Below are 22,046 nucleotides of genomic sequence, written 5' to 3' on the forward strand. Positions count from 1 at the left end.
TGATTTTATCATTCATGTTATCTCTGCTTCCCCTAGTGGTCAAATCTCAGTGCTGCAATCCATATATTTTCCTATAAATGTTCCATAGAGGATTCCATCTAGTGTCCTGAGGGTTCTCCTCACACTCTTTACATGCATGGAGTGTCCAGGCAATCCATTGTAACCCTTGCTTTTACCATATGACTAGCCCACCCCTTTTTCTGAATTCTACTTGGATATCAGATTTTCCCATTTCATTTGTATAATTCATTATTGTTAATATGTTGCAGCCTATTCATACCCACCATGCACTGTCACTGCCCTTTGGTAATACTGTCTCCTCTGTTAGATTCTGGACATCTCAGGAATAGGGACTGTTGTTTGCCTTTTCTTTATTATCCCCAGTATTTAGCACAGTGTCTGACAGATAGTAGACCTTTAATAAATGTTTTTTGACAAATCTGGCCTCAGATACTTCCCAGCTGTGTGACCCTGCCTGGGCAAGTCACTTGACCCCCATTGCCTAGCCCTTACCACTCTTCTGCCTTGGAATCCAATACAAAGTATTGATTCCAAGACAGAAGATAAGGGTTTAAAGAAAAAAAAATAAAACAAAAAATAAATGTTCTTTATAGACATTGTGGTATTCTATAACTCACATCCAAGACTTCTGAGTAATTAATCTTTCATTTTTTTAGATATCTTGAAAATTGCTTTCCACATACCCTCAAATGATCACTGCCAATTTAGTTCTCTTCTGTGTGCTTTTACTATAGTGTAGCTGCATCTTCCTATTCAACTTTTTCATGTAGTATATTATGGACTCCAAGAATCCAAATATGGCCACTTTAGTGGAATTAATGAGTTTGTTATAGAAATCTTTTAGAGATCTTTGCCATTTCTCATCTGACATTTTATTTTCTTCCTTCCATTTTTATATTTAAATAATATACTTTGGGTGATTTGGCTTAAGGTAGATATCTTCCTGAGCTTTCTATCAATTTATTTTTCCCTCCAATGCTTCTCACCGTTTTACAAGGCAATACTGCTTATAATCCTCTTGTTTTTCTTTGCTTGCCCATTGATCTCAGGATATATCCTTATACTTCCCTTTCTCACTGTGCTTCTTCAATTGCAGCCCAAGAGCTACCATATTACTACTATGTTAACTACCATGTCACACTGCTGATTTCTGTTGATCTTATGACATTTTTAAGGAAGGTAATAAATTATTAGCCCTATTTTGCATATAAGGAAACAGAAGATAAGAGAGGTTAAATGACTTGTGTATGAGAGTACAGTTGATATCAGAACTGCCTCCTCACTAGGGGGTCATGCTCAAAAAAAAGTCATCAATAAATCAATGCCAATTTATTTTAGAAAATAATTTTTTCTTCTAAAATCTTTATTATAGCTACCCCATAAATGTACAAACTGGAGATACAAGAAATCTGGGTTCTAGTACAGATTCCACCACTAACTAACTTTGTGACTTGATAAGTAAGTTTATTTTTCTGAGATAGTTTCTTCAATAGTAAAATGTGGCTCCTTCAGTTTTAATTCTGTTCTGGCCAAGCACTAATGAAAAATGGCTGGGAGTAGGAGTGGGAGAGTGAGGGGGATATAATAGTCACAGTATCTATTTCATTCCAAACCACTTTATAAAATTCCTTTTTATATAATCCTGATATACTACATACCCAGCTGTAACACCTTATATACCTGAGTGATATGGACACATGTCAATTAGCCATTCCAGACTAGTTTCCTTACCTGTAGAAATGAGATAATAGTCACACTGCCATATTCCATAAAGGTGTTCTGAAGAAGATTCTTTGTAAATATTAAAGCATTGCCTAAATGTTAGCTATTTTTATTTTCATTTTTCTTTACCTCAGCAGTACATTAGTAGATATTTGGTCAAGATCCTTACTTATAAAATTTGTTGTTCGACAATAAATACAACAGAAGGAGCACTGACTTTGAAGTCAACACCTGAGTTCAGATTCCACCTCAGATACTTTTCAGCTATTTGTGTCTGGGCCCTGGTCTCTTCATGAGAAGAGATAAATAGATTTAGAAGATCCAAAAATATGTGTCCTCTTAAGTCTCTTCCAGCTTTAAATATATGTTAGACTATCAGTAGTAAATACATTCTTCCAATGTAAAATTTTGAATATATAATTTGTATTCCCTTTTCACAACTTACTTATCATTTCTTATACAAAATTTAAGGAAAAGACAAAGATTCAGTAAGAAATAGCCCCTTGTTCTCATAGACAGTATAATATAACAGGAGGGTCTGAAACACAGATATCTATAGTACAAAATAACATTTGGGAAGTGCATCAAGGAAGTGCCAATCTACCACTATTTTATCATTATAGACTTAGTTTACTCTCCTCTCCTGGGGGACGAGGGGGGGTGGAAAGAAGGGGGGAATGGCAGGAATAATTGTTTATGTAATTTACTATGTGTTTTATATATATGACTGCTTAAAATTTAACATGATAGTGTTTTGTTGTGTTTTTCTTTTACTAATGTTTTTAGCTCTCTTAATTGATTTCCTTTTTAGGATAATTATCTACTTGACAAAATACTGCTGAATTACAAGTGAAAAAGACACTTGATATCAGATGATAGAATTGGACTATAATTTCTAAGGTCCATTCCAATTCTAAATCTCTGGTCACATAATTGTGCATAATTGAATTATTTACTTTGTGTATTCTGAGTAGTCACAATTAGTAGAAGATTCTTTGCTGACTTTTTTAAAGTGAGCAAAGGGAGATTTATTTGGGGAAGTACTTACTGACCAAGATTCACAGGCTTCATCAGCATAAATTTCATTGACTGAAGAGATACCAGCAAAATAGAACAGACACAAAAATATGAAGATAATGGGCTTGTTGTCATTTCCTGTTAACTGTGAATCATGGATAAACCCATATTCTTTTGTGTTTTTTTTTTGTCTTTTTCAGTTCATGATTACAGGTGGAAGTCTACAAGACAGTAAAGATGCTCTGAATTTGGCAAAGACAAATGGTATCCTTATATTTGTTTACCCAAAATCCAGTTAATTAAATGGTTTTGAAGATATTTTGAAAACTGGCAGAACTATGGCAAAATATATCACTACTATTTAAAAAACATAGTAGAAAAAGAGAATGAGCTATGTTTTAGTGGTATACTGTTAAGATGAATCAGTAATTAAACTTTACAAATAAGTATACATCATACTATTTTTAAGACATGCAAAGAAGCTTGTAACACTTGGTTTTGATGGCACAGATGGTAGGTCTTCCTTCCTTTACTCTGCTTTTTCCAATACAATAATAATAGTAACAATAACTAATGTTTATGAAGAACTTTAAGGTTTGCAAAACTTTCCATATACTATATTATTTGATCCTTAAAACAACTCTGTAAAATAGGTGCAGTTACTACTACTACTACTTTTTTACTGATTAAGAAAAAGGCTGATGGGCAGCATATAACTTGTTCAGTGGCCCAAAGTTATGGAGTGCCTGAGGCAGGTTTCAAACTCAGATCTTCCTTACTCCAGGTCTAATGCTTTTTCTGTTATGACAACTGTTAAAATTCATAGAATCATAATTTCAGAGTAGAAAGGGACCTCAACAGCCATCTATTTCAACCTATACCTGAAAACCAATCCCTTATGCAACATAACCAACAAGTAGTCAGCCTGCCTTTTCATGAAAACATCCAATGAGGCACCCTATTATCTCTCTCCCTGTAAAACCAATCTAATTTTTACAAAGATTTCTCCTACATTAAATCTGAATTTGCCTCTTTGAACTTCCACCTACTTCCATAACTAAATAGAATTAGTATAACCTCTCTTTCATGACAGTCCTCTCAATACTTGAAGTTATTATGTCTTCCCCTGCATCTTTCTAGGCTAAACTTATCCAGTTCCTTCACCTGATGACTTTTGCCATATTGGATGCTTCCTGGCTCTCTTCTTAGAGAAAGTATTCCTAATATAGAAGCATGAGGTTTCTGTTGAGTTGACAAGCCTCTTTCCTCTTTCAGTTCTTGATTGTGCACCATCTTTTCCAACACACCTTTCAGTTCTCCCCTCTCCCCATCTTTGCACTGAAGTTGCCCAAGTATTAAAGGATACATTCATTTAAGTTGGATGGTCTTATTGACCCTCTACATTTGTAAAATTTATCAGCCTCATCCTTTGCAGTAGATCTTGAGCTTCTGTTATATTCATGGTGTTTGTTTTGGAAATGCTCATCATGATGAACATTACAGTACATGATGAGTAAGCATTCTATGAAACTTTTTTTGCCTTTGTATATACAATAAAACCAGCTGCATAATTTGCCTCTCCTAGAAGAATTTATAAATGAATAATCCTTCAGCTTAACTTCCACTTCCATATATCTCTTGTTTATGATGAGAATGTCAATATTGATACAGATCAGTTCCTCCAAAGTACTTATTGACTCATTGGTCATTGACCAAGATCTTTTGTTTAGTGTACAAATAGTTAAGTTACCTTTTATAGATAAGCTAAAAACTAGTTCTTATCAACCTTTGCCCTTTTGGGGGGGAGGGGGAGAGAGGATAAACAATACTTTGTGGAATCAGACAGGGCCTGCACATGAATAAGAGCTATTTTGTATTTTTCTTTTTCTCATAAGGATAGTATAACAAAATAAGCCATCCCCATGTGGCTAACCTGCTGGTCATGAGCCTCTTTTTAGACTTAGCCAGGCTTGCCTTTTGAAAGCATGCTCAGTCCATTGCCAAGTCCATACTTGAAGACCCTTTCAGCCTGGTAGAATCTGCCAGAGCTTTCAGTCGGCTGGCAAGCCTTTGAAAAGCCAGGTTCACTTCTATAGCAGGTCAATACCTTGGAGTATCTGTGGAGGTTAAGAAAGTTTGATTTATATTAATGGACAATGTACTAGAGAAAAATGAGCAAAGTTCTTTATGCAATCCTGAAGGAAAACATCATTCTTTATTGGGGTGATAGAGAAAAGCATTCTCAAGTATTTGCTGTGCCTCATTTACCTAACTTTAGTCAGTGAAGTACCTGGCCCAGGCAGGTGATTTTTCTAGATAACTGAAGCTACTCTTTAAAAGCACCTAAACTTCTTAAAAATTTATTTGGATAGAAATCATTTTAAAATGTATCACCCATTTCCCTTCCTTCATAAAGAGGAAATGGAATATAACAGTTTTATCTTTTTTTTTTAAACCTTTACCTTCCGTCTTGGAGTCAATACACAGTATTGACTCCAAGGCAGAAAAGTAGTAAGGGCTAGGCAATGGGGGTCAAGTGACTTGCCCAGGGTCATTAGTTTTATCTTGATACAAATTCATCATTGTGCATATTGTACTTTGTTTTAATTTATTGATGTCCCCAGGAACAAATGAGTTTTGAAGAATCCTTCATTCTACATTACTCTGCTTTTATAGGTTTTCTTTTTTTCTATCTTTGAGTTAGTTGCCATTTCTCATTGTTATGTATGAGTGTGTGTCTTTTTACTTCCAACCTGCCTTATTTTATGTACAAATGTGTAGCTGAGCATTTGAGAGTGGCTCCATCCTTTTCCTGTGGGTAGAGTGAAGCCTGGACTCATGACAAGTCACTTACCCTTTTGCAGTTCTAGGTAACTCTTTTAAGAAAAGAAGTTCCTGAGAAGGTCCTGATTTGCATTAATTGAGGGAACTTCTTCATCTGGAGGTTCCCTATACCAGTGAGATTATAGGTGTAATACTCATCTTGATTTATTTTTCTTAGAATAAGTGATAATTATAGTGTTTTTGCATATTGGCTATAAACATGAAGGCAAAAATAAGTCCATTATATTATTTTGTACTAGATATGTTTTACAGCACAGTTGGATGTCATCCTACCCGCTGTGGAGAATTTGAAAAGAATGATCCTGACCTTTATTTAACTGAGCTGCTAAATCTTGCTGAAAATAATAAAGGAAAAGTTGTAGCAATAGGTGAATGTGGACTGGGTAAGTGCTATTTGAGCAGGTCAGAATGACTTTATTCTGTGATGCTGATTTTTTGATAACAAAGTATTGATTAATTGTGGTTATTTTTAATCTTTTATAGATTTTGATAGATTGCAGTTTTGTCCTAAAGATACACAACTCAAGTAAGGAAAATTTATTACTATAGATTAATAGTAATTTTTAAAGCTTTTATCAGGTCAAAATGCAATTACTTTGTGTTAATGATAGTTTTAGCCATTATATATTTGTAACTCTGAAACATGTTTTTTCATATGTAATTACAGCATTACAATTTTACAAATTATACAAAATTACAATATTATAGATATTACTATGAATGCATTTCTCAGTGAATCCTTGAATCTTGTGTGTGTGAATATACCCATGGGGTTATGGAAGACAATAATAATTAAAATATCTTATCAATTGCTGTTATTAAACCTATTCATTCATAAGCCATTAATTATAGCTCCTTGAAATGTGGATATAGGCAATAAATTACTAGAGCCAAAGGGATACCAAAAGTGAAGGTTAGGCCACCAAATCCATATCCTATTTTATATCAACAAGGAAATTGCCTTGGAATTTCTTGAAAATTGTTGGTCATAAAATAGGGCAAAACTCAGTAGTCATTGTTACAAGTGAGTCCTTCTGAAACCATTTTAAGGATTACACACAATTTCCAGCTCATTCCCAACTACTAGTCCAACTCCTGTTTTATTTCAATGTCACACTCTACAGGCTGGCCTCCTCTCTCCCAATTCAGATGGTAGTTAAGTTAAAAGAACTTCAGTTTAGTTGGATATAATAAAGTTCTACTTTAGTATACAGATGAAATAGCATGAGAAGATGCCACCCAGACTGGTTATGGAGTCTTTATTTCAAAAACCAAAGCCAGGGGCTGGACCACATTGTCATTGGGATCACCTCCAAATCTATATTTTTATTGTAACACTGAATAAGTTATATTTGATATTTCTATGATAATTAAAATATTTGACAAGCTAAAGGTTCTAATCCTACCTAGCCCTGGACTTAACACACTTCATTCTCAGAACCAAATAGGATAGTTTGAAATAAAGTTTAGTAAGCATGTTTTTTTAAAAGATGTATATGAGTCTAATCATCAACTATATCATATGGATGGATTATTTTGTTTTTTCCACAGCGGCACACTAATTTCTTATTCTTTAGTTCAAGTAGTATCTGTAGCTACGTTCAAAGTAATGGATCTATAGCTAGAGTCTGATTAATCATGATGATGATAAAAATCACCCTACATCTGAAAATTATCCCACTGTGCCATATCATTTGGCATATATACCATTTTTAAAAGTCTATACCATTATTAACATTTAAATAGAAAAATCTATATTGCTGATAGAATACTGTCCATTATAAATAGGGCCATATGACCACCATTTGTAGTATGGTATAGAGTATAGGGAAGTGGGAATCAGGAAACTTTTCTATTCTAGGCTTTGACACTGTCATGATTCTAGACCTCCTGGCTATTCAGAACTCCAGTTTCCTCTTCTGGAAAAAGAGGAATTGGACTAGATGTTCATAAGGTCTCTTCTAGTTCTAAAGTCTTGTTTATTTGCAGAATCCTCTAGGGGACCTTTAGTTATATATGTAATCTATTTACTTGAAAATTATTGGCTTTGAGGGAGATATTCACTTGGGTGGAAGGATGTTGCTTTGGGCATTTTTATTGGTATTTTAAAATGTTAATACTGTGGTCTTTTAAAAAAAAATTGGACAGCAGACAAGATTTCAAAATAATCCTTTGGGGACTTAGCGGACACTGAAGATGAGGGATTGATGCCGTTCTGCCAACAGCCAGCTTAGAAGGAATGGTTCCCAACCAGTGTTAAGGTACCAGCGTGTGTCAGTAGGTTTTCTGGGTTCCTCTTAAAATCTTAGGTAATTAGTTATAGCTGCTACTTGAAGCCTCAAAGCCCTATCCAGCTTATTTTAAAAATCAAATAAAAGCTATGAAATATATCAAGGTACGATCATCATCAGGTATTAATTTCTATCATTTTGATTATGTTATTGTTCCTAGATACAGTAATTTAATTGCCAGTAATTATTTTGTTATTGGTTAACTTTTAATGATATGTTTTGTAATCAATGAAAGTTATTTCATGCTATGATGACATAAATGAATGAATGCATCTAGTATACAAACTACTCAGGTTGATCCCATGAAACTTTTTCTACAGCTTAGAAATAAAAAGATGAGAGGCATGGAAGTTTAACAGAGTCCTTCCTTCCCCAGTTTTTTTATAATCTGGACCAAAATTTAACCTTCAAAAGTTTTGTTAGGTATATGATCAATGAGAGTACATTACATGAAAATAGTCACTACGTTAGTATACCTACCACAAACTAGGAAATTATTGCCCTTGAAGGAGATATCCTAAATTTTTATTCATAGTTTTACACACTTGGCAGTAAATTGCTAAGAAGTCAGATAAATAGCAAATCCATAATAAGTCTAAAATATAACTTAACTGCTGGCAAATTCATTGCCTTAGATGTAAATAAAATTGTTTCTATTGGCCATTATGAAGAGAAAACTATAAAATCATTTAATGTTTAATTTTAGTGCTTTATTAACAAACCTTCATTAAATCCCTACTCCATTGTTTTATCCTGGCATGGAGGTGACCCTGAGTTCTTAAAGCATATGCCAGTGCAGGTCCTTCTAGGTCAATTCAACAAATAGTAAATGAATTAATGAGTACTTACTAGGTATTTACTGTATATTAGCACTGTGCTAATCACTAGAGATATAAATACAAAAAACATAATGGTATTTGTCCTCAAGGAGCTTATATTCTAACAGAAAGCACAAATGGGAGTGATGGCTAAGGAAGAGTGTTCCTGTCAAGAATATCAGAAAGATGGTTAGTGGCATCTAAGAGCAAGTGCTTGACATGTTCTTTCTAAAAATAGTTATGTGGATTTAGTTATGGGAGCAGCCCAGTTTGTCTGGAACATATAATATATGAAGGAAGTAAAATGAGATAAAGCTGGGCAGATTATATAAAACCAGGTTTGGAGGAGGGTTTGAAATGCTGAAGTTGGAATTTATACACTATTCAAAAGGTCCTAGAAGTTTTCTGAAGAGGAATGGCATGATTTTAAGGGAGATTATTTGTGCAGAATTATGGAGAAGGTATCCTCTGGGGGCAGGACAAGAGTTGTGAGGCTATAAAAATAATCCAGATAATAGTAAATAAAGGTCTGAATTAGGGAGGTGTGTTTTAGAGGAGAGGCCAGTGATAATAGGTATTGTTCAGCTATATGGGATGAAGAAGGAAGCCTGGGTAGCCAATAGCTATTTTTCTTTAGTCAAAATTTGGTGTATTTTAAAAATTTGGCAAGGTGTGAGGCATTTTACTGAGTCTTACAATACTTCATCTGAGCTTTACAATAATCTAAGTTGTGAGTACAGACAAAAATGTAATACACCAAGGGTCTGTGATTTCACTGTGTGAGGAACTTCAGTATGGGACCAGATCTCAACCATCTCTGGCTTAGTAGAAGTCCTAAATTCCTAAAGAGTTGCCTGAGGCACATTGAAGTTAAGTGGCCCAGATTAAGTATCCTCGGGTACTTAGAGGACAACAGTTGTTCTTGCTGGGCCACCTTCTATGTATTTTTTAAATCATGGAATGTCAGAGAAGTGCTCTAAGACTGGAGAAGGGTAAATATCCCCATTTTCAAAAGAAGAAAGAGAATAGAATGCAAACTACAGGCTTGTGAACTTGATTTTGACTCTTAAAAAAATTCTAGAATATCAGATCATTAAAAGAAAAAAACAGGGGGCAGCTGGGTAGTTCAGTGGATTGAGAGCCAGGCCTAGAGACGGGAGGTCCTAGGTTCAAATATGGCCTCAGACACTTCCTAGCTGTGTGACCCTGGGCAAGTCACTTGACCCCCATTGCCTAGCCCTTACCACTCTTCTGCCTTGGAACCAATACACAGTATTGACTCCAAGACTGAAGGTAAGGGTTTTAAAAAAAAAAAAGAAAGAAAGAAAGAAAGAAAGAAACAAAATTACAGAGAGCCAGTTTGGCTTTATCAAGAACAAGGCATGTCAGACGTATCTCATACTGGATTTTTTTTTTTTGAGAAGATTGAGAGATGTAAACTAGATACAGTGAGGTAGATTCCATATTGGTTGGACAGTTGAACTCAAAGTTTTTATATTTGTTAATAGTTCAATGTCAACCTGGCAGGAGGTCTCAAATGGAGTGAGAACTCCACAGATCCCTATATAGCCCTCTACCACTTAATATTTTTATCACTACATTGGATAAAGGCATATATGGCATCAAATTTGCAGATAACACAAAACTGGGAGGAATAACTAATACACCTGGATACTAGTCATGATCCAAAAAATCTTGACAGGACAGAGCACAGGATTCGATCTAATAATGTTAAATCCAGTAGGAATAAATGTAAAGTGTTAGGCCAAAAACAAATAAATAAATGAATGAATGAGTGTTTATATACCCCTTCTCACATACAGTATGGGGGAGTCATTGTACAATTATTATTCTAAAATTTAGGGGCTTTAAGGGATTGTATTATAGTCCCTAAATTGTAGTCCCACATGAGTCATCAGTGTGATGTGACAGTCAAAGAAACTAATGTCATCTTGGGCTACATCAGGAAACATACAGATTCGTGTGTGTGTGTGTGTGTGTGTGTGTGTGTGTGTGTGTGTGTGTGTGTGTGTGTGTGTGTTAAGTTTACCCTTTTCAGATTTTATCTGGAATAAATACTGTGTCTGGTTCTGGTTCTAAAATATAATTTAAGAAATTGATTTGGAGTGTCTGGAGGAGGACATCCAAAGTGGTGAATGGCCTTGAGTTATGCCATATGAGGATCAGTTGAAAGAAATGTTTAGCCAGGAGAGGAGAAGATTTAAGGGTGATACCCTAAATTCAACTCTCAAATTATACGATTCTTTGACTTGTCCAGACTGAGAAGGCTGTCAGGTGAGATCTGAATCTAGGTCTTCCTTACTCCAAGTTCAGTGCTTTATCTACTCTGACACTATGCCAGAGAAGTCGTTACTATTAAAAGAAATACAATATTGAAGGAGATGACCAAAATTAAGGGACAGCAAGATGTGCCTCTTTTTACATGCAGTCTCCATCCAATTACTGATCCATCCAATTATTAATGCTCAGTTGTCAAGTTACTTAGCATTTATCTGCATATAAGAGGTATCCCCTCAGTTAAATAGTAGCCTCTTGTAGGCAGGTATTTTGTTTTAATGTTTGTATCCCTAGCCCCTAGCATAGTGCCTTATACCTTGTAGGTAAATAGGTATTGAAATGATGGAGAGATGAACAGGTTTTGATGTGGAAGGTTGATAAGTTCAGTTCTAGACAGAGGATCACGTTAATTGTGGTACCTATACTATGGTCTAGCAGCAAGTTGGAAATGCAGGGTTATTATGAGAATCAAATGAGATAACATTTTAAAAGCTCTCAGTAAATTTCAAAGTGCAATATAAATTCTAGCTCAGCACACATATAAGGAATAGAGGCAACTCTGAGAGCGGCTCAATATAGAGATCTAAATGCGGCTGGGGGGGATTATTAGTCATGGGAGAGAGAATAAAGAGAACAGAACCTTAGGAAAGATCTATATTTCAGATATGTATCTAGACAGGAATAGAAGATTAGCTAGGTAAGAAGGGAACCAGGGGAATACAAATATCCCCACCCAGGGCCAGTATCAGGAAGGTAGAGATGATCCACATTGTTAAATACCATAAAAGCTTCAGGAATGGGCCCAAGGACCAATTGAAAAACTTTCTAAGGATCAACCTAGCTAAGTTCACAAGATTTCATGGGGGAAAAATGCCTACCAAATGATGTCTAGAGCCTCAGGACATCATTCATTAAGAATATTTACTGTAGTTTAGAGAAGGAATTGAAGTATCTGAAGGTGGAGGGGATACCCACACTGATGAAATTATACTTGACTACAAGATTTAATTGTTAACAGGAATGAAACATTTGCTTATGCTAGTCCTACAGCATAAAAAATGGTCACACATAAGATGTTGTTGGCCTACTTGATTTTAAAATGCTGTGCTTCTTTAAATAGGAAATTTTTATTCTGGAGAATAGAGGTTGGCCTTTCAAATATATAGCAGGGTATTAAATATAAGGAAGAAGGTATTCCTTATCTCCTACCAAGCATTCCAATGCTTCATTGTGGTGGAGAGGTGATCCTGGGTGGGCCTGCAAATTGTGTAATTAGAATCTGCTCCCCAGGACTCCAATTCCCGGCATCCCACTTTCATTTTCACATTAAGTCCTTACATTCTGAAGATAAAGTTTGTGTGGAACCCCACCCCTTTTTCTCTTTTCCCACTAACACAGCTGGGAAAATTTCTCTTTACTCAGGCTTTTACTTTTATCTTTTTATTTCAAATGATTATTAATAAATCTTTTAAAATATAATACTTTGAGTTATCAGATATTAATTTTAATCTTACAAAGTTCTTCCAGGTTTTGCCAAGCTGTAATTGCTGTCACCCTCATTACCTCAAACATAGACATAGTTAGGATTCTTGGCCATTATGGAAGAAGGAGACCGTGTTTTAGAAATCACCTACAAAATTTTAGTGCCTTTCTAAAAAACAAAACTCCATTAAAGACGTATTCCATTGTTTTATGCTGGCACGGGGATGTCCATAATATCTGGCAGGTACTTCCTATTCAATGTCATACATTTATTAAGCACCTGTACTTTGCAAAGTACCATGCTCTCACTTCCCAGGATGCAAAGATAGATATAATACTGGCTCGTGTCTTAAGAAAAGGGTTCAACTGTAGACTATATATGGCTTTTCTAGAGCTAAAGTCAAACCAGGCTCATCACTAGGTTTGCTGTGGGATAAGGTTTTTGCTATAGCAATTTTTTAAGACTATCCAATTTATAGAGAGGTTATAATCAACATTGGTGGAGGCATACCTGCCCCCAAATCAAGGACACTTAAAATATTCCTTCTCCTCTCCTCAAAATAGAAAAAACTTAAATTAAAGCAGAAGAGATTTAAGTAAAATATAAGGAAGTGCTTCCTAAGCACTGTGAAATAAGAGTTTGTACACTCTCTAGTTCCTAGACATTTATAAGATTGGTAAAGCTATCTGAAGAGCACACACATTGCACCCCTTCCATGGCTACAGTAATCATTTTTTATAAGATTAAAATGTTTTTCTCTTCCCCCATTGTCCTATATGCAAGGGGAGTTGTGATCATTTCTGGCTGGGATTAATTTTTTCCATTATTGTCCAATTAAACAACAGCCATGCTCTGTTAGCACAATTTTTGAAAACCTAGTATCAATCTTGTTTCTCAGGGAGACATCAGTAGGATTTTTGGAGAGGTAAAATTCAATAACAAAAAAGAAGCCCTAAATTTGAAGCAAGTAGGAATGTAGTTCTTTTTGCTTTTATTTCTAAGAGAATTCTGACATGGTCTTACCTGAGTGTCAGGAATGATTTTAAGGCTATATTTAGAAGAGTCTTTATAAATAATTTCAGTTGCTGCCTTTTGTAAATTTTTGCTCAGCTTTTTATCTCTGCCTTACTAGTTTTCAGTGTGATCAGATCACTCTCCTTATGGTTTTATTGCAGATACTCTGAAAAGAATGATTAGAGGACAGTGACCAGCCACATCCTACCATCAGATGCTCCAAGGAATTTGGTTGGATGTATTTGGTTTTCTGGACTTTAATTAAGAACCCTCTAAAATCACTTGTTTGGAGGCTATTTCTGCTTGCTTCAAACTCTGGATTCATTAACCTCCAATAAAGTCCTATTTTGATCTCTTGTCATGACATGACAGTAATCCTGAGTTTTCAAAGATTTTGCTGACAAAACACAGGTTCTAGAAGGCTCTTCCATTAGGCTAGGAAAAGGCTGAGTGTGCATCCAGGGACAGAGTGTCAGTCTAAGTAAGTTTAGAGAGATCTATCATACTAGGTAGTGAATGTTTAGTGGCAGCAGTTCTAAAGTCATAGGGGTTTTAATGTATATCATAAGTGGAAAAAATATTCATAGATCAATGAAATACTTATCTTTAAGACATATCATTTTCTGTGCCTGTAATATTATATCTCTGCAGAAAACACTTAGAACCTGAAGATTTCCTTTAAAACTCAAGAATTCTTTTGGCCAGGGAGGTTTTGATCTCCTCTGTATTGTGTGCATGGCCTTTTGAATTTCCAAACTCTCCATTTGTGATTCATAATTCAAGAAGGAAGAATTTAGGGGGGAAATGCATTTGACTTTTAAGAGCATGAGGCTTTTTAAAAATAATTCCAACAAACCAAACCAGAATTTAAATATGGTAATTCTGATTTTATGTTATACAGGTACTTTGAAAAACAGTTTGAACTGTCAGAACAAACAAAGCTACCAATGTTTCTTCACTGTAGAAACTCACACACTGAATTTTTGGGTAAGTTAGTAGCTTAAAACATAATTAAAGAACACTGCAAAAAAATTTTTATTATAATCGTTTTTGTTTTTACTTCACAGATTTGATGAAGAAAAATAGAGACAGATGTTTGGGAGGAGTGGTAAGATAAAAATTATATTTAATATGTCATATAGTTGTTAAGTGTCTTCCTTCCCTATTTGAAGGCCTTGCAAATTTAACATTGTGGAAATCCTTAGTTCAGGGGTGATTAAAAACACATCATCTCGGGGGACAGCTGGGTAGCTCAGTGGATTGAGAGCCAGGCCTAGAGATGGGAGGTCCTAAATTCAAATCTGGCCTCAGACACTTCCCAGCAGCTGTGTGACCCTGGGCAAGTCACTTGACCCCCCACTGCCTATTTAAAAAAAAAACAACACATCATCTCTTACTGTGTGCTCATTAATTTATGATTGTTGTTTAGAATATAAAATTGAACTAAATGTTCTTTTTTGCACTCAGTGAAGTTTTTCATAACCTTTTAAAACTCTCTACTTTTCCTTTTCACATCTTTTCATGAACTATTCTACTAACTCTAATATTTATATATGCTTTAAAGTTTGCAAAGCATATTCCTAACAACTTTATGGGTGAGTGCTATAGCTCTCATTATCCACATTTTACAGTTGAAGAAATTAGTTCTTTAAGTGACTTATTGATGGTCCCACAACCAGTAAACAAGATCTCTTGACTCCAAGCTCATCAGTGCACTATACTGGACTGTCTTCTCACTATTAGCATAGTTGTCATGTTGTATTATGAAAACCAGCTCATTTAAGTAATCTAAATATAAGACATGAAATTGATTAGTTTGGCAATTGGATTGGCCATCTTGATTTCTCCCACAATTATCTTCATTTTTAGCTCTCTGACATTAATATTTTTAATAACTAGGCATTTACATACTTGTTTGAAGTTTGCTTTAGTTTATCTCATTTGATCCTTACAGCAACCCTGTGGGGGGTGGGCACATATTATCTCTGTTTTACATATAGGCAAATTAAGGCAGACAAGTTCAATGACTTGCCCAAGGGCGCACAACAAAGAAGTGTCTGAGGCCAGATTTGAATTCAGGTCTTCTTGACTCAAATCCCAGTATTCTATTCACTGTGCCATCAAGATACAACTAAGGAACCTCTAGTTTATGGGTATACATGAATCATAAATAACAAAATACATATACTGACCATGAATGAATAACCACTTCTACCTTGACTGAATTGTACAACCTTTGCATGTTGCTTTCTTGCATATTTGCTTTAATAATTAGTAGCTAATCCTAACTGTGTGATCCAGGGCTTAACCATGTTTGCCCAGCCCTTGCCCTTCTTTTTTTTTTTAAACCCTTACCTTCCATTTTGGAATCAATACTGGGTATTGGCTCCAAGGCAGAAGAGTAGTAAGAACTAGGCAATGTGGGTCAAGTGACTTGCCCAGGGTCACACAGCTGGGAAGTGTCTGAGGCCAGATTTGAACCTAGGACCTCCCGTCTCTAGGCCTGGCTCTCAATCCACTGAGCTACCCAGCTGTCCTCAGCCCTTGCCCTTCTTACAGTTGTTACTAAGACATAAAGTAAGGTTTTAAAAACACACGCACACACAGTAGAAGCTATATTTCACTTACACCTAGAGAAAGAATAGGTTTAAATCATTAGTCAGCCTTTAGGGAGGCAATAAATTAGAAAGAGCATTGCATTAGGAGGTAGGGGATGTGGGTTCCAATTCTAGTTCTGCCGACTTCTCTGGGTCTCAGATTCCTCATCTGAATGAACAGGGATTGTAGTCTCTAAGGTTCATTCCTGCACGCTTATGTAGTGACATTGGCCTCCCCTCCTTAGTCCTCAAATACGACATTCCATATCTCCTAACCCCAGCCATTTTCGTTGACTGTCTCCTGTGTCTCCTTCCTGTCTCTGCCTCCTCCCAGTTTAAATCCCAGCTTGTACAAAGTCTGTCCCAGTATCCCCAAGTGCTGCTCTCTTCCCTGAGACTCCCTCCAGTTTATCCTTTGTGTACCTTGTCCTCAGGTAGTCATGTGACTGGGATCCTTAAGGGCAGGGACTGTTTACCACAGTGCCTGGCACACAGTAAGCACTGACTACTTGATTGCTCATTTTTAAGGCTGCTTTCTCCCCTGCCTGTCCCATCTAACCATTGCCAAACCTTACAAATATCACTTTGATGCTGTCTCTTGCATCTTCCCCTCCTCTTTTTCACCGAGATTATTCTGTTGCCTCCTAACTGGTCACCCTGGTTCCAGCGTCCCTCTTCTCTAGTCTGCCCTTCATTTTGCCTGTAGCAAGGATAGTTGTTTTTCAGTTAATGAGTCCTCAGAAATACATGTTTGGGAGCATCTGGATGGCACAGTGAATAGAGTACCAGACCTGGAGTCTGGAGGGCCTGAATTCAAATCCAGCCTCATTCACTTCAGATATTAATCATACAAAAAGACACACACACACACCAATTACCTTTACTCATATGGCCTAGACATTGGTCAACTGTGACTGAGTCAAGGAAAGTATTAGGACTCAATAGGATTATTCTTGAGAGACTATGGGGTATGTTGTTGGTCAGACCACCTATGCAGCTAAGTGGTACAGGATATATAGAATACTGGGCTTGAAGTCAGGAAGATCTGAGTTCTAACTCTGCCTCAGACACTTAACTCTGTGGCCCTGGGCGAGTCACTTAACTTTTTCATTCTTAATTTCTGCATCTCTAAAAATAGGGTAGCACCGACTTTATGGTTATTGTGAGGATCAAATGAGGTATCATGTGAAGTGTTTTACAAACCTTAATGCTCTACATAAATGGTATTATTTCGGGGGCAGCTGGGTAGCTCAGTGGATTGAGAGCCAGGCCTAGAGATGGGAGGTCCTAGGTTCAAATCTGGCCTCAGACACTTCCCAGCTGTGTGACCCTGGGCAAGTCACTTGACCCCCATTGCCTACCCTTACCACTCTTCTGCCTTGGAGCCAATACACAGTATTGATTCCAAGACGAAAGGTAAGGGTTTAAAAAAAAATGGTATTATTTCAGTGTCAGGTCCATATTTACATCACCAGTGCTAGCTCTTGGCCTGACCAGCATATTCTACTGGATACAGTATAATATGGTTTCACAGCTCCAGGTAGAACCAAACATTATCAAGTGCTGGGCCTCAGACTCCTTATCTGTTAAATGGGGAGTTGAGCTAGTTGACCACTTAAAGATCTTAATCTAGATTCTTCTAGATTGTAATGTGATCCCTTATGCCTATCCTTTAAGTGTCTTATTCATTCTTCCTGGGGAATAGTTTGGGAGCTTCTAAACTAGACCTGCCGCCTGCAGCAGCACAGTGACTTACAAAGGATCTGACCTTTCCCCCTTTTCTCTCTCTCCCTGTGTATCACCTCCTCTGTTGGTTTTTTAAAGGCTTTCATGGTCTGGCTCCTACCAAACCAACTATTTTGATGCTCCATGACATTCCACTGCCCTGCCAGTGATGAGCCACCTCCTCACTTTTGCCTAACAGAATCCTTAGCTTCCATCAAAGCTTGGCCAAGTACTACCAGAATCTGATTGATTTCTCCAAATTGCTAATGCTCTCATGGTTATGTATATAATTATATTTCATTTTCTATGTTCAAGTTTCTGTCTTTGTATTCCCAGTACCTAGTACGTTGCTGGTACATAATAAGCAATGAATTAATGCTTATTGAATGATTCAGTCCTTAAATTTAGGGATTATAGTATTTTAAGTTTTTATTTCCTTTAAGAGAAAAATATTAAAGCTACTACAACACTAAAACCATTACATATATTCACATTTCTTTTGTAAAAATTTGGTTTTTTGAGAAATTTAAAGAAATCAGTCAGTATTTTGATACATAAAAGTCTTGATTCTAGGTACATTCATTCGATGGCACAAAGGAAGAAGCAGCTGCGTTAATCGATATGAATCTTTACATAGGAATTAATGGCTGGTAAGTTCAACATTATGCTCTTAAAATCATTTATACTGAGATTTTACAAATTATTTTAAAGTGAGCTACTTACTGATAAGTTCTAGATTTAAGCGTAAGTCCTTTGGCTTAAAGTAATTCATTATGTTATGCTTAATAAGGAGTCAATAAATTGCTTAATTTAAAGTCAAGAAGAACTTGGAATTTGTAATCAGAACACCTAGATTCCAGTCCCAGCGCTTCTATTTGTGGCTGGGCCTGTTTCTTCATTTATAAAATGTAGGGGATTGGACTAGAGTACTCCTAAAGTTCCTCTGAAATCTAAATCTTTCATCTTAAAACCTAAGCACCATTTCTATTTTTGATGTAGCTCAGTCACGTTACTAGGATTCATAAGTTAAGGCAAAGAAGTTGTGATGTGAATTAGGAGGCAAATCTCACACACGTAGGGACTGCACCGATCCTTCAAGAAATGGCATAACTCATGAATGCTTTTTAAGTAATTAAGCAAAATTCTCTTAAACAAAAGTTCTGTGACTTGAATTTTTAAGTATTTTACTTTTAGGAGGGAAAATTAACTTAGATATATCTGCCAATTGTAGTGTTTTCAGTTTTTACAAAGTTTTATGGGGTTTTAAGCTACCAAAAAATGAACTTAAGGTTGGCTCACATACAAAATCATTTGTCATTTAAAGCTCTTCACAAGCAGTCCCTTTCCTCTTCTCCACCCTCTGTAACCAGCTACAGTGACTTTCTCTTCCTTACATAGCTTCTGAGCCTTGGCATCAGCCTTCCCCATTCCTAGAACTCTCTCCCTCTTTACCTCTGCCAGAATCCCAGCTCACATGCCACCTTCTGCCACAGTTCATCTATTCTCTTCATATTTTGTGTCTATAGATTTATATTGTCTCCTCCAGAGAATGGAAACTCCTATTACATAGAAGGGCAGGGTCCATGTTTATAACCTTTTTTTGCATCTCCAGACCTTAGCACAGTGTCTGACACAGAATAAACACTTAAATTTGATTGAGTTGAATTGATTTGAATTGAGTTGATTGAGTGAAAATTTAGCTGCCCAGGCCCCAAGATAAATAACTATGAAAACATACAATAGATTTCCAGGCTTGATTCTAATTTTTTATACTGAAGACATCTCTCTCCTTGTCTTGCATTTTTAAATTACAGTTTCTATTTGAAGTTATTGACACTTAAATTTGGGGGTTGGGGATAGTAGAAAAAGTTCAATTTAATTATCTCTAAATTTGGAACTACCTTTGGAATTTGTACTTTTACATCCAAAATGGCCTCAAGGGGTTGACAATCCAAATAGCATTTATGCCAGACACTGGAGATACAAGAGCAAAAAGAAGCCCCTGCCCTCATGGCAGATACTGCTAGCTGCTTAAAAAAAAAAATCATGACCTTACTTACTCCACTCAAACCCACTCTGAGGTCAGTGCTATCTTTCAAATATACCTTCTTTTCTAGATTAAAAAAAAAAACCTGCTTTACTAGGTGTTATGATGGGGGAAAGTAGATCTCTGCTACTATGTAGGATCAGAGATTTCAAGAAATGAGGAAACATTGCAGAAATCTAATTTTCTCATTTTATATCCAAGGAAACTCTTGTCCAGAGAAGAGAGGTGGTGATATATTCCCCTGGGTAATAAGAACAAAATCAGGATTTGAACCTCATTCCTGATTCAAAAACCAAAGTGCTCTTTCTAGCATGTCTTCCTAATATATTTTATGAGATTATATCATGTAAGTGGCTAATTCAGACTGATTCCAGATACAACATGGTGTAATAATAAGAATAGCAATTAACATTCATGTTATCTAATAAGAAGATTCCCAGATAACCCTGATAAGTAGGTGGAATTATCCCCATTTCCAGAAAAGAAATTGGCTTAGAAAGGTGAAGTGATCACAGATAGCTAATAAGTTATCTTAAGCCAGAATTGCACTCAGTTCTTCTTGACTTCAAGCCCAACAATGGGAGATAAAGTACTGGCCTTGGAGTCAGGAAGACCTGAGTTTTCAAATCACTTTTATTTTCCCAATTACATATAACACAATTTTCAGTGTTTTCCAAAATTCTAAAATCCAGACTGTCTTCTCTTCTATCTCTGTAAAGGGGAATTTCTAATGAAAATTCCCCTTATGCTAAAGTTATAGGCTATCCCTAACATTTAATCAGATGAATTATGCTAATTTGCCACACTTCATGCAATCAACATTGCATTAATAATCCATTCCCAGCCCTGTTTTTGTCTTCTATTCTCAGAGCTTGACTCAATGTCTGGCACATAGTGCTAAAGAAATTTGTGTTGACCCATTATAACATGGATTTTAAGCTTATCCAGTGCCCTTTCAGCAGAGCCTTTACCAAACTCCAGAATTGCTTAGGGTTTTCTCCTTCAAATTACCTTGTTTACACATTTAAACTTCAATATAGCAGATGCTTCTTTGTTGTCCATCTAGCACAGTGCTTGTATTTGTTCAACTAAAAGTTCTGTTTTGATCTATTAATCCCCCTTTCTAGCAAGATGGTTATTGAGGCAAGAAGTATATTTGTAATCTAGGGCTATAGAAAATACAACCACTTGGCCCTTGAACATCTAGACTGGCCCAGTAAATTATAGGTAGTTCAAAGGGATTTAATCAGTTTTAGTCATTACACTTTTCAAAGTCAGATTTTTGCATCTTTCCTAAGTTTTAGAGGTCCTCAGTTTAGATTTTTGCCAAAAGTAAGCTTACTGGTAACCTCATGAGATGCTAAAGTATTGGGGGTTGAGGGTTATCTAGATATATTGCATGTCTATGTATAGTACTAACAACTGAATCTTTATAAGGCAGTGGGATTTATACTAGCTTTAGAAATAAAATTGTGTTAATGCCTGTTATATATAACCCTCCTTTCTTTGAACTTTACATAAATGTTTTTGATAATTTTTTAGCTCACTGAAAACTGAGGCCAACCTAGAAGTATTAAAATCAATACCTGGTGAAAAATTAATGATAGAGACTGGTAAGTTGGCATTTTGATTGTGACTTCTATAGTTTTTAATAAAATGAAGATTTAACCTAAAAAGTAGCTAGGAATAAAAAGTATTTACTACCAAAGCTTACTATTAAGATATATAGAAGAGCACTTGCCTGAAGCAGCATGCCCTCAGAGCCAGGAAGATCATTGGGATCCAAATCCCACTTTTCATATGTAATGTTTTTATATGCCCAGGCCAAGCCACTTAACCTTTCAGTGTGCCAAGAAAATATGAGACTACCAAAAGTTGAAGAGCAAACAATGATCTGCAATAGTAAGAGGAGTTTATAGAGAGAATTCCCTAAACCAATGGAATCACAGCTAGAACATCACCCCACCTTACTTCCTAAAATGTTGTCATAGATATACTCGGTATTTTTTTTTTAACCCTTACCTTCCGTTTTGGAGTCAATATGTGTATTGACTCCAAGGCAGAAGAGTGGTAAGGGCTAGGCAATGGGGGTCAAGTGACTTGCCCAGGGTCACCCAGCTGGGAAGTGTCTGAGGCCAGATTTGAGCCTAAGACCTCCCATCTCTAGGC

General features: G+C 36.1%; 1 protein-coding gene across 13 annotated transcripts in view; it reads left to right on the forward strand.

The window, feature by feature from the left end:
- Positions 1 to 22,046, forward strand: part of TATDN1 (TatD DNase domain containing 1) — a 50,707-nt gene that overhangs the window by 19,743 nt on the left and 8,918 nt on the right. For 10 of the 13 annotated variants that reach the window (XM_056823111.1, XM_007488299.3, XM_056823109.1 and 7 more), the window contains 7 exons: positions 2,961 to 3,024; positions 5,844 to 5,987; positions 6,088 to 6,130; positions 14,410 to 14,495; positions 14,576 to 14,616; positions 18,404 to 18,480; positions 21,420 to 21,490. In XM_056823111.1, coding sequence (XP_056679089.1) covers positions 2,961 to 3,024; positions 5,844 to 5,987; positions 6,088 to 6,130; positions 14,410 to 14,495; positions 14,576 to 14,616; positions 18,404 to 18,480; positions 21,420 to 21,490 — 526 coding nt within the window. Of the gene's footprint in view, positions 1 to 2,960; positions 3,025 to 5,843; positions 5,988 to 6,087; positions 6,131 to 7,756; positions 7,866 to 14,409; positions 14,496 to 14,575; positions 14,617 to 18,403; positions 18,481 to 21,419; positions 21,491 to 22,046 lie in introns of those variants that run through there. The other 3 variants (XM_056823112.1, XM_056823114.1, XM_016431887.2) reach the window with 2 other exon arrangements.

Source organism: Monodelphis domestica, chromosome 3 (assembly GCF_027887165.1).
Source record: "Monodelphis domestica isolate mMonDom1 chromosome 3, mMonDom1.pri, whole genome shotgun sequence".
In the NCBI taxonomy this organism is placed as follows: Eukaryota; Metazoa; Chordata; class Mammalia; order Didelphimorphia; family Didelphidae; genus Monodelphis; species Monodelphis domestica.